At 43.8% G+C, this 16949-nt stretch overlaps 1 protein-coding gene across 1 annotated transcript in view; it reads left to right on the top strand.

Annotated features, from left to right (window-relative positions):
- The window catches only part of LOC117943400 (plexin-A1-like), a 191797-nt gene that overhangs the window by 27741 nt on the left and 147107 nt on the right, over window positions 1–16949 (top strand). The window contains exon 2 of the mRNA XM_034869500.1: window positions 11344–12778. Coding sequence (XP_034725391.1) covers window positions 11597–12778 — 1182 coding nt within the window. The 5' untranslated portion in view covers window positions 11344–11596. The remainder of the gene's footprint in view (window positions 1–11343; window positions 12779–16949) is intronic.

Raw genomic sequence — 16949 nt, 5'->3', positions numbered from 1 at the left:
GGCCACCAAACATGACGTTTCACAAGAACACAAGAACACAAGTCCATAGAAGAACACATATTGAGAAACGCCCTTGGTGTGAGATCGGAATTGGTCAGATTCAGAAGCTGGTGTCACTGTTGCCATGGTGTATGTTGTGTGTTGTTTAATACTCTTGTAGACGACAACCTCGTTCTACCTCTGTGTCATTTTCGACAAATGCAGGCAGAGCAGGAAAAACTGTGCGCTGTCACATATACACACATTTGCAACTGATTCCAACACACACACATACAGTCGCGTGTCTGAAGTAATGCCTGCCGTCATATAATGCCATTTACCTCCAAAAACACAAGAGTGTGTGAGTGTTTTATTGTCACAGGGAATGAGGAGATGAAGAATGTGTGTGATATAGTGCCCACAGTCTGTCTACTGTTTAGGAGTGGCAGCTGTCTCTCTCTCTCTCTCTCTCTCACTCACTCACTCACTCACTCACTCCCTCTCAAACACACCCAATCACACACACACATCTGTTATCCATAAGGCACATTGGGTGTCAGATAAGCAGTTGTCCTTGCACTTATAGCCACTTCAGCCCTTGAATGTGTGAGGTGATTGTCTGGCAGTTTCTACCCTCATTCTTGTGCAGTCTACTTATTCAAGCCTGGGAAACAAATAGAGGAGGACAGTGAAAATAAGTGCCGTCAGTCAGATTATAAAAGATTAACTGGGTAACAAAAAGGTTGTGGTGTACATCTTTAAATCTGTTTTTCATACTTTACTGATTGTTTATTATTATGTGTCTTATGAACCCGTGGCTCATGATACTTTCTCAAAAACATTTTACAATCTCCGGATTCCATTATTCCATGGAACAGAGATGAACAGCTTGTAAAGCATCTGCTGTAAAGAAAGTAGTTTTGGCTAACGGACTTGGACAAAACTAATTTAGAACAAAGCAAGGACGATGTCTGAGACCAGTGTTTCAAGGGTTGCTGCTAGACAGGTCAAGATCAGGTTCTATCACTTCAGCTGGGCTGATGGCTTGAAAGTCTTCCCAGCAAGATGCTTCAAAGACAGAGAGCTTGTTCCGGTTCCTGACTTTCTAACACACGCGCACGCACGCACTACTTTTGTACTCTGGAACAGGGCATTTGTTTTGGCAGGCCACCTGCCACAGAAAAAGGGCACCAGCGCTTGTCCTCCGCTAAACAGATTTATGTTGGCACTAAAACAGAACTCATAAGGACTTTCTATACGCCTTTAGGCTTGCCAGTCAGCTTGTTCCCCCAGCCAAGGCAGGAAGGAAATGATACAAGATACCACAATATATAATACTGCCTTCTTGTTTGACCTCTTGGAAATTGGGCCTACCTCCTCTGACATTTGTCTTGGCTTGCTGGATCACTGGAACACGATATAGGGACAGGGTTGATTTTGGCATTTTCAAAGTGCTAGCTCATATTTTGGATATATATTTTTCATCACTAAATACCCTTTTGTCAATTTTCTTGTTAATTAGGAGTGGAACGGAACACAGAAGTTACGGTTTGTGTCATACCTTGGTTCAGACATCAGGGTTCAATACGAGTAAGGTACAATGGAGGGAAAAGCAAAACAAAAATGCAGAAGGGAAAATGTATTGTTTGTCTCAGGCTGTACCACTTAGTGTCATTTAGTCTCTCCGCTGAGCTAGCTGCAACAGCCTGAAGTATGTAAAGTAAGATGTGTGTATCCCTTATAATCTCCAGACTCCATCTCTAATTTGTAAACAAAATAAGATAATCCGCTATTAAAATACATCATCTCTGTTCTCTGCAAAGACAAACTAATTTTCTTGATTAATGCAATGTTATTACAAAGTGTCCTGGACAATTTTAAGCGCAAAAAAGCTGCTCCCTGCCTGACTAAAGCTAATATAGTTAGCCTGAAGAAACAAGGTGTCTGTCCCAACTAATGTTACGGTTCGGAGCTGCAACGCTGGGAACGTAAACACTAATCAACAACAGCAGTCTTACCCACCACTCTCTCGCCTGTCCAACTGTAACTGGGAAACTATCTTTGTTGGGAGCTGCACATGCGCAGTAGCTAGGTAATGATCAGAAGATAATTTTCTCCAACTTTGGTCAGTACAAGGCAAGATTAGCTGGGAGACTTCTTCTAAACAAGGAAGCACTTGGGAAATGCAAAACGGGGACATGTAAGTAGTTCTTTTGCAGACTATGGTGAACTAGTGTGTATTGTAGCAGTGTTTTGTCATTAATAACAAGCTAGCATGCTAGCACAAGCAGGCTACGGTTAGCCACCTCATCCCAGCTAGTTACATAGAAAGCTGTGGAGATTTTGAATAGCTCACCCGGAGACTAAAGGCAGAGGACATTCAGAAACCTGGATCTCAAAAAGCTTGTGAGATTGTTTCAGTTTCAGATTGGTGGTCTGAGCCGCACCACCCACCCCTTCCTTGACATATGTCACACTGGTGGGCTTACCAGGCTGCAAATGATTAGTCTGCACCATGCCTACCTGCATATTGAGAGAGATTGTATTTGCTCAAAGCACCAACATAGTTTCGAGAGCAACCCACATCATTTAACCTGCAATAACTTCAGTCAGACTTTTTTTGTTTGTCTGTCTGTGAGTGTGTGGTCTGTCCAGGGATTGAGACCCATCCCTTTGCTTCAATCAATCCATCCGTCAGTGTGACGGTGGATGGTAATCCATTCTTCATGTATGCAGTTAGTGGTGGTGAGATTAGGCAGACCCTGGGAGAGGATTAACTCTTCAGGGCTTGGCCCCTCTTCTATTTTACCTCCTCTCCAACCAACCACACCATCCGCTTCCTGCCACCTTCTCGTGCTGTCAATCCTCTACCCACCCCTCACCCATCTATTTTTCCCCCCCAGGCAATCTCCAATCTTTGGAGTGTGTTGGCTGCAGAGTGTGGGGGGTGGGGCGGTTGAGATAGAATGGGGTTTGTACATGTGTGTTTTGAGTTGCATGTGCATAATTCCTTGTGTTTCCTTTGCATCTTTTTTCATGTGTTTGTGTGTGTGTGTGTATACTGTATGTATATATACTGTATAGACCATTATTTTGCGCATAGAGGAGAAGATATGCAGTTTGTGTGTGTGGGTTGAACTGCACCCAGTGTGTCTTTTAAATCATATTGCTTTAATGAACTCTGAGTAGGGGAATTATGTTATGGTTGGGTTACAATAATTTACTTTTTGCATATATAGACTTTGTGTGTCTTGAGAATTTTGCATTAGTTTTCATAGCCGTATTCCCTTATTCTAACACATCCATCTCCCTTACTTTAACCCCTCAATTCCACCCTCTCACTTTGTCTTCTTATCCCAGATGTGACCCACATGTGATGCGGTGCAGAGGGTAGAGGATTTGTTTGAGTGCTTCCCTTCTTCTTTCCTCATCATCATCCCTCTCTTGCCACCTTTTCCTCCTCTTTCTCCCCTCCAGTGGCGAGTGCTGTAATTGATATGCCACGGGCAATAAATCAGCACAACTCTAGGGCTGAGGAGCGACCATTATCTGAACAGACAGGTTTAGCTGCTTGGAGAAGAGGGAGAGTCGATCAGCTCAGCTCACAAGAGTCACCAACAGCTTACCAGTCTCTGAAAGTCCCTGATCTCTTCTTGGGATTCCCGCCCCTCTTTAGCCAAATAAGAGTAGAATAGAAAGCCTTTATTGTCATTATACACAAGTGCAGTACCTGTGCAATGAGATTGAAGCAACCCCTTTACAGTGCCGATATAAAATATAAGAATTAAAAAATATAAAGAATAGGTAGTGCAGAGGAAATAGGAGAGGGGGGAAGACCTGGTGCGCAATTCTGAGTCTTGAGAGCAACTATAATATAATAATATAATAGCTTTGTATAGAGGTTGGAGTCAAGGTTGTACTTCCTGAGGACCCTCAGTAAGGGATGTTGTCTGTCCAGGAAATGTCAGCGGAGACTAGGATGCCGAGAAACCGGAAGGTGTGGGCCCTCTCGACGCCCTTGCCCTTTCTTGGTATTCAGAGCCAGGTTGTTCTCCGAACACCAACCTGCCAAGTTCAGGACCTCCTCTCTGTAAGCTACCTTTTCTCCCTTTGAGATGAGTTCAACAACTGTGGTGTTGTCAGCAAACTTGACGATGAGGTTCTTTCTGTGGGTCGGACTGCAGTCGTGGGTGTAGAGACAGTATAGGAGGGGTCTCAGCACACAGCCCTGTGGAGAGCTGGTACTCAACGTGCGAGTGGATGAGAGGTGGGGGCCCAGTCTCATCGCCTGGGGCCGATTAGTGAGAAAGTCCTTTATCCAGGTCTCTGTGAGAGGGGGGAGGCAGATAGTGACCAGTTTGGAGATGAGAATGTCCGGGATGATTGTGTTGAAAGTGGAGCTGTAATCCACAAAGAGCAGCCGGACGTAGCTCTGCTGCTGCTCCAGGTGGCTCAGCGCAGAGTGGAGAGCTACGGCAATTGCATCTTCTGTGGATCTGTTCGCCCGGTATGCAAACTGATAGGGGTCCAGGTCTGTGGGGAGGTAGTCCTTGATATGTTGGAGAACAAGTCTCTCGAATGATTTACCGAGGTGATTACCGGGATGAGGACCACAGGACGGTAATCATTTAGGCTGGTGATGGGAGACTTCTTCAGCACTGGGATGATTGTGGCTGAGTTTAAGCAGGGCGGGAGGACTGCCTAAGCCAGGGAGAGGTTGAAGATCCTGGTAAAGATGAGGGCGAGCTGTAGAGGGCACGCCCTGAGCACCTTGCCAGGCACTCCGTTTGGGCCGGCAGCCTTCCTTGGGTTCACTGAGAGGAGAACTCGTTCGACGTTGTGCTCCTTTACGGTGAGTGGGGTGGTGCAGGGACCAGATGTGGATGGGGGCTGGGCCGGGGTAGTGCAGGAACTAGGTGTGGTGTAGGTAGGGCTGGGGCGGATGAGAGGTGCTGTAGTGATGACTCAAAGTGAGCAAAGAAGCAATTCAACTCCTCTGCCAGCTTTGCACTCAGGTTCTCTGATGTTGCATCACAGCCTCTGTAGTCTGTGATGTCATGTATGCCCCGCCACACCTCCCGTGTGTTGTTGCTGGACAGGTTGGACTCAATGTTGTTACAAGATGTAGTTAAATATAGTTAAATATAGTAAGGCTGAAGGAACCCTCCTTTCTAAGCTTTTCCTTTGTTATGTTTCCCTTTCAGTCTCTCATTCCAATTCTCAATGCCAATAGGGACACAGCACAGTCCTCTTTTAATATTTGTTGATAGGGCGTCCCAATATCAAATCCAATCAACATGGCCCCTAAAGTCCGTCATATCTAAGGCTTTTCCCTGATGTGATTGTAGCCTCAGCTCCCCCAATATGGTGATTGCCCATTCCCAAAGCCACAGACACACTCCAGCCCAAAATGATTGACTTGTTTTTCCTTGATGGTCTTTCCACCGTTTCACTTTAGCCCTGGATGAAAAAGAAATTGAAGAGGTAATAAGGGATAAGGAGCTATAGGGAAAATGGAGGAATTTAAGAAAAAAGAGGAATGTACGTAAGAAGCTAAGTGATTGCCTTTGTCCTCAACAGTTGGGCATTTCAAGTGGAGGGATTGAGAAAGAGGTAGTTGGGGACCCACTTGTGAAGGCATTACTTCAGTAACATGTGTTGTGATGCCATTGTCTTATTACCGGGATAGATAACAAGCAGCCAAAGACCCCCAGATGTAATTTGTTGTGCAATTCACACTCTCTTACATCAAGCCGGGGCTGGCCTAAATGAAGAGAAATTACTGTAGGGACGATTTTATTTCTACATTCTCATTGGTTCTTTATCAGGCTCTCTCATTTGCCCGCTCCCTCATCCTGCTTCCCTCCCTTGGAAATGACAAAGGCAAATGAGGTAGCCGGCCTCCGTACGTGCCACCACGTTTTAAATTGGCATCTGCTCTTGTCACGCAGCGCGACTGTACTGTTGAGCAAGAAATTAGTTTTTTTTATAGGCTGGCTCGTCACTTTATAGCGGCCGCTTATTTCGAAGGAACCGCTGTCTGTGTCGAGTCGTTTTAATCTCACAGAGTGGAGAGTGAGGGCATATCTGATAACTGCCGCTCAGGCCCTTCTGTCTGGAGTTACCATTCTGAGGTACCTCCATCCCCTGGGCTCCCCTGGTGTTTGATTCAAGCGCAGGAAGAGCTCTGATTGACTTAAAATGCACCAGAAGTGCTGCCTTTTGTTTGGCTCCTTTTCTCTGTCTTTCTCTGGGCAATTTCTCCTCCTCTCTATCTCCTTCTTTATCTTTTTTTTTTCTTGCTCTGCTTCTCTTCCTCATCCTGCATTTTCTCTCTCCTATACGTCTTGTCCCGGCATTTCATTTGTGGAAATTGGATGACACCACCTCTCCCTGAACCTTGCCAGCTTTGTCTCAGCTGAGCTATGGTTTGCTATTCCATGAACATCACCACTACTATTTCTCTTCTCTCTCTCTCTCTTTCTCCCTCTCTCTTGTTCTCTCTTTCATTTCTCTCTCACACACTATTTGCAGCTGAAGCGACTACAATTGATGTGCAATTTAATGACTCCTCTTACCAAGGTGTTTAATTCTTTCAATACTTCCAAAAGGGCATTTTTCTCTTTCTCTCTCTCTCTCTCTCTCTCTCTCTCTTTTTCTCTCACACACTACCTGTCTGATACCTGTATAAAACAAAAACGGGGTTTAAAACACCCACCATACTGACCTGAATTCTTGGTGATTTATATACTGATAGCCTTGGTCCTGTGGAGAGCAGGAGGAGAGCAGGAGGAGAGCAGGAGGAGCAAACCAATATAAGGATTTATCGTACGGATCTATAGTTTGTCATCTCTTCTGATTTGGCGTGGTCATAAACATCCCTTCTTGCAGACACTTTGATAGTCAAGGTGAAATTAAAGCATGAGGTCCATGGGAGAGTTGCGTCCTGTTTTGCATAATCAGCATTTACCGGAGAACTATGTCCCTGTATTGCAGGAACATGATTGGCCTGTCAAGCAGCAGCACAGGCCCGGCAAACCCTGCTCCTCATCATCATTGTATTGTCGTTGGAGGACACCCAAAGGAGCAAATACTCTCCCTTTTTCCTCCTCGTTTTCTTCTCCTCTAAGCGTAAAAAAACCCCTCCATCCTATAAATTATTTCACTCTTGCATTTTATTATACCACCTCCGTTATCTGCATCCCGGGTTGTCAAGAGATACGAGCTGTGGGGTACAGTGTGTGCTGTGTGAAATATATTTGTATATTCAGGAGAAGCTCATAAATGAAAGCCGACCTAAGTAAATGTATATTTGCCAAGACCCCTGTCTTTGTTTATCAGAATTAGCTGGTATGAGATCAAATGTGGACAGTGTTGGGCTACGTTAAGACTAAAACTGTGGAAAAAAAACAAAGAAAGAAACCCAAGTGGATACGTTGGTGCCAGCATGTTGCCACAGGTAGCGATTTCAGGAAAAACTGAAATTGTAAGGTAATTTATCTGCTATTTTTGCTCAAATGCATTTGATTTCTCACTGCAATACATTGCCAGATAATTTTATTGCAGCAGAAGTTGAGCTAGGTTCAACTTTTTTACCAGATGGCTTTATATCAAAAGAACTATGAGGTGGACCTTTTTGATACAGTAAGATTGTATGTCTGAGCATTGCTTTAAAGGTGCCCTGCCACACAAAACAGTATTTACTTGCATTTTATGAAATTGTTAGGTCCATATGGGTTTGTGTCATGTTATGAATGTGAAAATGAACTGCTACCTCCTATGTCAGCTCTAGCCACCGAAAAGAAACAAGCGGAGAAATCAGGACAATTACAAAAGCTGGTCAGTCATCATGTTCATCGTGTTACCTGAGCTCATTACTATTCATAGGCTCGCCCAATTGCACTGGATAAAGGATGCTGATATTCAGGCTCTCATTGACTAGCTGTTACCCAATCAGAGTCTAGCAGTTTAGCTCACTGAATATAAATGAGAACTGGCACAAACTTAGTCTTCCTGCACGCTTTCCATACCGCACTAGAATGGTTTGAAACAAGGTAACCAAGGCATTTTTTCCCAAAAGAATGTTACAGAGTCCATTGTCCTGCATTCTCTTGTGTTGTGTGCAGTTGTTTATTGCCCACCAAAACTCAACAAGGATTTTATATGCGAGTTTTCTGAGTTTTTAGCTGATGTTGTTCCTAAATACGACAATCTCCTGGTTTGTGGGGATTTCAGTATCCATGTGTGTTGTCCTTCAAACCCACTTGCTCATGATTTTAAAACACTTTTGAACTGTTTTGCTCTTAACTAATGTGTGGAAGGGCCGACACATCATCTAGGCCACACCTTGGATCTCATCATCTCCAATGGGCTTTCAGTTTCACTTAAAGAAATAACTGAAACTGGTATCTCAGGGCATCACCACCCGCTATTAAGCCTGTCTCCTCAGCTTCTAGGCGTCGCTGCATCACCGCCTCTTCAGCCTCTGCGTTTGTGGGCTCATGGTTTTATGTAAAGAATGGTCTGGTCTCTCCCTCTTCCCCAGATAACATTCTCTCTGTGTTCCATTCCACATGCACTGAAATCCTGGACTCTATTGCCCCTCATCGGATTAAAGCTATTAAACCTAAGGCGGACCGCTGGCTAAATGACACCAAAAGGGCCCTTAGACAACACTACAGACAAGTTGAACGAAGATGGAAGAAAGAGAAATTTACATGTATCACTGGGTGTATTAAGGGACAGTCTAGCCACATACCCGAATGCTGTGAAGGTGACGAAGATGCACCATCTCTGTTCTGTCATAACTAGCAGTTGGCATGAACCTAGTGTGTTATTTAATACTATTAACTCATGTCATAAATCCATGCACCTCTGCTCTGACAGATGTGTCAATCTGTACATGTGAGAAATTTGTTATTTTATTGATAAAGTAGCATCTGTCAGGAAATTCACCAGTGCTAATTTTAAGGTGTTTTTACCTGCTTCTCCTACACACTCAGCTGTGGTTGAGGAATTTAAGCCAGTTTCTCTGATGTTACTTAGCGAGAACATGAAACCTACCAACTGTCCGCTAGACATTGTTCCCGCCAGAATGGTGGAGGTGGTTTTTAATAGCACCACTGGGGTTAGTCTTCTTACTTTTGGTTCGGTCCCAGCTGCCTTTTAAACATGCTGTGGTCCAGCCCTTACTTAAGAAGCCTAATCTCGACCCCACAGTGTTGTCTAATTTTAGACCAGTCTCTCATCTGCCTTTTCTTTTAAATGTTTTGGAAAAAATGGTTTTATACAGTTACAAGCCTTTTTACAACAGAACTCTGTATGTGAAAAATTCCACTCTGGTTTTAGATCAGGTCACAGTACTGAGTGTACACTGTTGAGAGTACATAATGATATTGCCTTGTCTGTAGATGCTGGGAATCCTACTGTTTTAATCCTTTGGACCTCATAGCGGCATTTGACACAGTGGACCATGCAGTCCCCCTCTCTCACCTGGAGCATTGTGTAGGCATCATAGGAGCTTTTCTGTTATGATTGGTGACCTCTCCTCGTCAGTTTCTCCTCTCTCTTGTGGGATACCTCAGGGGTCCATTCTTGGCTCCATTCTGTTTTCTTTATATAGTATATGCTTTTCTTAGGGGCTACTATAAGAAAGCACAACCTGTCTTTTCATTGCTACGCAGATGATTTTCCAATCTATTTGCCTAGGAAAGAAATTGCAAGTGTTGTACTAAACTTCCTGCTTAGTTGCATCATTGATATTAAGTTGTGGCTTTCAGAAAACTTTCTTAATTTGTATGGAGATAAAACTGAGTGTATTATTTTGTAGTACTTTAGGCATGCAAAAGGGTCCAGCTTTGAGTTTGAGAGCTCTGGCATCTTACACTAGGTCAGGCGTCAAAAACCTGGGGGTTACTTTTGATTGCAGCATAAAATTTGACAAGCAGATCAGTAATGTTGTTAGAATTAGCTTTTCGTTGGGCTACTGTAATGCTCTCTATGTTGGTCTGAATCGGACGTCCATCTCACGTCTTCGCATTTTAACAAATACTGTACATCTAGACGTGCACATATCACTCCCGTTCTCTACACCCTGCATTGGCTCCCGGTGCGTTCTAGAATACATTTTAAGATTTTATTGTTTGTTTTTAAGGCTTTAAATTGTCTGGCCCCGGAGTATTTGTCCGGCCATTGCTGTTGTATAAACAGAAGGGTGATCAGGCTTTTGCAGTTGCTGCCACAAGACTGGAGCAAGTTACCCCCTGATATTTGCACTATTACAGATGTAACTCTTTTTAGGTCCAAACTCAAAACTTATCTGTTTAGTCCGGCTTTTAATACGTAGCAGTGGTGTGACAATTTCATTCTTCTGTTTTTTTAAACTTTTTTCCAATTTTACTGATTTCAATTGTCACTATTTCTAGTATAAGATATGCGTTTTTACTCTTGGTTTCTGATGGATGGCACTTTGGATACCTGCTGGTTGCTGTAAAGTGCTTTACAAATACATTTTGATTGGTTGATTGATGGTAGAACCTCAGACATTACCACAAAGTAATGAAAGACGTGTGACATGGCCCCTTTAATCGTGTAGGTAACTGAATAGTAAGAGACAGGCATGTTTTGAGTATATGGACTGTGATTGATGTTTGAAGAGACAGGGTAGGATTGGCAAGAGTGTTGTTACTTGGAGACCTTTTCAGGGTACATCTCAGTCAAGGGAGTTTATATTTATCTCTGCTAAGCTATATTTATCCTGATGTATAGTATGTTGTGTGATCTTAGCTCCCTGATGGAAGGCAGTGTGTGTTGCAACCTGCTGTGCTGCCATGGGAGCCTGATGCCTGGATACAGTTGCCAGAACTGCAGGCGTAATTACAATAACGGGTCACTGTATATAGTGTGTTGATACCATTGAAACCGTGGCAGGAAAGCCTTTGAGCAAAGTTGGCTATAAATTGCTTGCTGTCAATTTACTGCCCACTAGGCACCTTTTCAAACGCATGCCTCCTCCAAAGCCACCATGGCGAAGTTAAAAGTTATGAAATATTAAAGAGTTCAATGTTGTGAGTCCATAACTCATTCCAGCAAGACTCACATTATGTATACAGAGCCTTTAATAATCGGCCCAAGCCTCCCCTGCTATCTTCACTCATAATTAAATGCAGACACCCATTTGCCTTCCAGACTTGATTTGATATTATTTATTTATCACTGGGGCAAATGTCAGCTTGTTTTTTTTCTTCTAATTTTGGCTGTGCAATTTGTGAGCATTTTATGCGTCTCTGCCTGCTTGATGCATAATCTATAAGAAATGTTCCAAAGATGCTCACTGTGTTTTTCTGTTTTCTTTCTCCCTTCCAGGGCTCCCCCCTCGTTCATCTGTGGATGATGTTCCTGATGACTGCGTGCAACGCTGAGAACAGGACAGTAAATCAGTAGGCGTTTTGTTGCCCCATCCTTTATCCTTCTCTCTCCCTCAAATCTGTCCTCCTTTATTCCTTGACAGAAGAACAAAAACGAAAGAAAATCCTGACTTGGGTCTTGGTACCAGAGCTTGTACTCCTCCTCCTCCTCCTCACTTTTTCCTTCTCCAACCCCCAAGCCTTGCCCAGATATGTGCCCCCTAACTCGGTCAGTGGCTGCCCCTGGCCAAGGGAACTCATTTCTCCTCATGGGGCTTTTGCTTATCATGAGCTCATCCTTCTCTGGAGGCCAACCCCCACCCTTCAAACTATTTGCTCCTGCTGAGTGGGGGCTTACACATCTGGCCATCCACAACAAAACTGGAGAAGTCTATGTGGGAGCTGTCAACTGGATTTTCAAGCTGTCTAGCAACCTGACCAAACTTCGCAGCCACATGACTGGCCCAGTGGTGGACAATGAGAAGTGCTACCCTCCACCCAGTGTCCAGTCCTGCCCTCATGACCTGGCCCAGATCCCCAATGTGAACAAGCTTCTTCTCATAGACTATGCACAGAACCGCCTCATTGCCTGTGGCAGCGCCTCCCAGGGAATTTGCCAGTTCCTACGTCTGGATGACCTTTTTAAGCTTGGCGAGCCCCACCACCGCAAGGAGCACTACCTTTCTAGTATGGCAGAGTCGGGCACCATGTCCGGGGTCATCATAAGCTCCCCCCACAGTCCGACCAGTAAGCTTTTCATCGGAACCCCCATTGATGGCAAGTCTGAGTACTTCCCCACATTGTCCAGCCGCAAGCTGATGGAGAATGAAGAAAATGCAGACATGTTCAGCTTTGTCTATCAGGATGAGTTTGTCTCCTCTCAGCTGAAGATCCCCTCTGACACTTTGTCCAAGTTCCCTGCTTTTGACATCTATTATGTTTACAGCTTCAGCAGCGAGCAGTTTGTCTATTATCTAACAATGCAGCTAGATACCCAATTGACTTCACCTGATGCCAGTGGAGAGCAGTTTTTCACCTCGAAAATTGTCCGCCTTTGTGTGGATGACCCCAAGTTTTACTCCTATGTTGAGTTCCCCATTGGCTGCACTAAAGATGGGGTAGAGTACCGCCTGGTGCAGGATGCCTTCTTGGCTCGTCCAGGCCGGCAGCTGGCCAACTCTCTGGGGATATCGGAGAATGAAGACATCCTCTTCACAGTCTTCTCTCAGGGTCAGAAGAATCGGGCCAAACCACCCAAAGAGTCAGCATTGTGTCTGTTCACCCTCAGGAGGATAAAGGAGAAGATCAAAGAAAGAATTCAGTCCTGCTACAAGGGATATGGGAAACTCTCCTTACCCTGGCTGCTCAACAAGGAGCTCGCTTGCATCAACTCGGTAAGTTCAAATCTGCTCATTGTGCTTTTAGAGTTCTCTAGAGTACTTGCATTCTTTGCAGTCTTTTTTGTATAGTGAACATTATGTTCAATAGTAAAATTTTGACATAGATACAGACTGCTTTAGCATTAGCGTTAATTGGCGCTTTAGGAACCAGCATAATGGAAGTATGACACCATTGCTTATGGCAAACGTGCAATACCTTTTCTCAAGAATGTTTACTGAACATTTTCTTTTTAACATACATTAGTATACACAAATAAAGTAGACATTCAAATATTTAAAACTAGTCCTGATGTCGGTGAGTGTCCCTGAAACAGTTTGTTCATTGATAATGACCATGGCTATAGGCCTGCACTGGTTAATATAGTATGAACAGCTCTTACTTCTTTCTCCCGTCATCTTCTATTTCACTTTTTTCCCCACTCCCTACACTTCTTGGTGCTATGATTTAGTCAGACAGGGGACATCATTAGCCCAGTCCTCTGGATTTGTGAAATGTCACTCAAGAGTAACGCGTGCACACACACACACACACACACACACACACACACACACACACACACACACACACACACACACACAGAGTTTGTTTTGGTGCACTGCAGTGTGAGATCCTGAGGGATAGCATAAGCTAGACTTGGATTTTACTAACTAATCCAAGGTGCATGGCCCTGCATGCGTTACAGAGGATCCTGCTCACACAGACAAACACACATGCACTCACACTGGAGACCTTAGGAACTGCGCAACAGCACACACTCTAGTTTCCTCAATTGTGGACACAGTGTATATACCTGCTCACACCTTTTTATTTTCTCTGACTTTCATGCCTTATTTTCTTGTCTCCCCTTGATTACCCACTCTCTCGGACTGCATCAGCCTTAGGCCTCTTATGTCTTTCATCCATCTATTAGTGTTAAGTTTACCTCAGTTTACGTTAACCATCTGTCCTTGTGTCTTCATTTTCCATCCAAAGATAAGGTAGTGGAATGGAGTTGTTGCAGCAACATAAACGCAAAAACAGCAATAATAGAGATAAATAAAGAATTAAAATAAATAAATAAGAGGTCTATTAAAAAAAATAAACTAAAACAAGATTATAATACAAAAATAGAACATAAACTATTCTAATCCCACTAATACTAATCCTGTGTGCCCTTTAAAATCACCCATCCCTCCATTCCAGCTCACTTTCGTAAAGTATAATTAATATTAATAAATAATTAAAAGGCCTGTAAAGCAGTTTTAAAGTCGGTGCACATTATTTTGTTTTGGTCTTCTAACAGGCATGCATGCGTCATTCACCCTGTGGTGCAACTAATGGAGTGGGATACTTGATAAGAATAGCACTCTTTCTCTGCATACGTCTTTATTAGCTTGAGTGCACAGGTGTGTTTTGTGTGGTAGCGATGTGAATGACCCAGCAAAGTCCTCTTCCACGTACCTTTTGTCCATTCGTTTGCCACCTTATGAAGATGTAGTCTCTTTCCTGTCCAGTAGTTTTCTCCATTCTTTTTTGTGCTTTTCTTTCTTTGTGCCAATCACACTGACAATAGCTCTGAGGCAACAAAGCAAGCTATCTCATTTATTTTAATTAGGCCTTTGCACTGGTGCAGCAGGAGCACTTGGTGAAGGGTGCTGTGGTACAAATCTCAGGTAAGTACAGCGAAGAACTTGACTTTACCTCTGTATGCGGTACAGTGCAACATCATCCGGTAGCTCACTGTGCTTGCCAGTTACAACTGTACTGTATGTGCAAATGCACATGCAGGGCAGATAATGGCATTGTTGATATGCTGCTTACCTTATCAGCATTTAGCTAGAGGGTAAAATTATTGCCATCATGATAACTCTCAATAGATGGACTATCTAACCTAAAAGGAGTCTAAATGGTCGTGCAGTCAGGGTGTTTCCTGGCTCAGAATAGGACACAATATGACAGGACAGCTTAGACGTGAAAGGGGAGAGAGACGGGAATGATATGCAGCAAATGGCTACAGTTCGGAGTTGAACCTGCTGCTGCGGTGAGGACTGAGCTTCTGTATATGAGCGCACATTCTACCAGGTGAGCTACAAAGGCACCCACTGTGTTACCTTATTTGACAGAAATCCGACCTGTTATTTCTGACAATGTAATAAACACACATGAATATTAGGCTTGAGTTAATAAAACCCTAGTTGACAAAACTAGTTAAAAAATTATAATATTTAAATAAATCACTGGGACTCTCCTATTCAAGTTAATGTTCAGCTTGTTCAACATTGTTTGGTAATTTGTTCTTAAACACATTTAGATAAGGTTTGAATTACCATTTTGGTACTGGTAATTGTCCTTTGGGGCTGGCTAAACCTCCTTAGGGGGCGCCAAAAGTTTCTCTATGCAGGTAAAAACCTGACAGTGTCTTTGCTTTTGATAAGGATCCAAACTAGGAATACTGGTTTGCATTTCTCCTAACATGGCCCTACCATCCTGCATCCTGTAGATCATTTAACTGGCTATAGAAGGGAAAGCACATGTAAAACCAATAATATTAAAGAGTGCTTCCACTTAAGTGTCCTAAGACTTACTTGTGAGCCAACATGAAGTGTGAGTTTTGTTCATTTTTACAATTATTTTGCAGAAAAAGCATCCCACCGTTCCACCTGTTAAACATCCTCAGAAAAAACCCTTGTCCCATATAAGCTGTCAGCAGTGAGGATGTAATAGCCTCGGAGATCAGCTGTTTGGCTGACCCCACAACAGCAGCAAGGCTTGGGGGGGTCAGCCTCAGGTTAATGACGTCTGCCACATTGCCCCTAAGCAGTGACCTGATGTCAGCTGCCCACTACTGACCTTAAACACAGTCAGTGATCTGAGCTAACTTAAATCTGATGTTTGATGCCTGATATCATTTTTCAGTGTGGGAGCTGGTGCTGCACAACATAACAAGAACAGAGAAACACAGACAAGGCTGACTCAGGCAGCACAAGTGAAATAGCAAAAGAAGTTGAGAGTTGTTCTAGCCAGCTAATAGAAGCCATTTTTCCACTATTTGCTACTGATGGCATTAGTTGGACTATAAGTAAAGGACTAACCTACAAAACTAATTCGTAGTCATCTCCCCATCCTTATTTCTTCACAGCTCTCTAAGCTACTGGTGTTTGGCACTGAACCCCACCCAGATTTTCCCAGCTACTCAAGGAATTCAAACGCGCTTCTCTAACCTCTAGGCTACAAAGGCTCAACTGCATTCAACTGCAGTGTGGGAAAGGCTGTGTGTTGTGGGGTAGGAGGGTGAATACGTAACCCTATGTTGACCCTGCAATAGAGCGGTGAAGAGGGCATGGCGGGAGGGGGGGCACGGGCTGGCCAGCTGTTAGCCACACAGCCATGATGGATGGCCAGGCTCTCTGTCATCTCCCTGTGTTGAGTTCATATTTGTGCTGGGTCATAATCTCTAGCCTGTGGCCGTCATTAGGGTGATGTGTTTATGGGTACAGAGAAAAACAAATGTTTTGGCATATTAGAAGTAGCTCTGTTATAAAAAGATGTGGGTAGCCCATACACGCACGCACTCACATATACACCATTCATCACCACAGCCCTGCTACCTGGCTATATTTGTCTGCTGTGTGTATGTGCACCCGTGTGTTTGTGTGTCTCTATTTTGTCCCTGAGCTTTATTAGTGAACCCCTGACCTTCTCCCCGGTTGGAGAGTGGATCAATACAAACCATTTCCCCACAGGGGGGGGAGAGACAGAGACAGACGAAAGAGGTGAGCATGAGAAAGGATGAACGAGTTTCAGGAGGTAAATGAGAAAGATGACAGGTGGAATCAGAGAGAGGGACTGGAGAGAAAGAAAGAGGTGCAGCCCGTGGGCAGGCGTAAAAATTAGAGGACACAGTGAGTTAGAGAGGGACAGTGTAACAGTTAGATGCCAAAGCAGGGCACAGGAGAGAGTAAGAGAATTTGATGGATGGTGTTGACTGGAGATGAGAGAGACAAAGAGTGTAAAAAATGAACAAAGCAAGCCACAGAAGATGCTTGAAGGAAAAAGGGAAGACATTGAGAAAGAAAGCACAAAAAGGAGAAAAAGTTAGCAGTGTTGTTGACTCTGTCCAGAATTCTGGCAAATTGGCAAGATTCTAGAACACATTGTACACATGACTATGACCATGCCTAGATT

Source organism: Etheostoma cragini, chromosome 4 (genome assembly GCF_013103735.1).
Source record: "Etheostoma cragini isolate CJK2018 chromosome 4, CSU_Ecrag_1.0, whole genome shotgun sequence".
Taxonomy (NCBI): domain Eukaryota; kingdom Metazoa; phylum Chordata; class Actinopteri; order Perciformes; family Percidae; genus Etheostoma; species Etheostoma cragini.
This window is presented reverse-complemented; position numbering and strand designations above follow the sequence as displayed.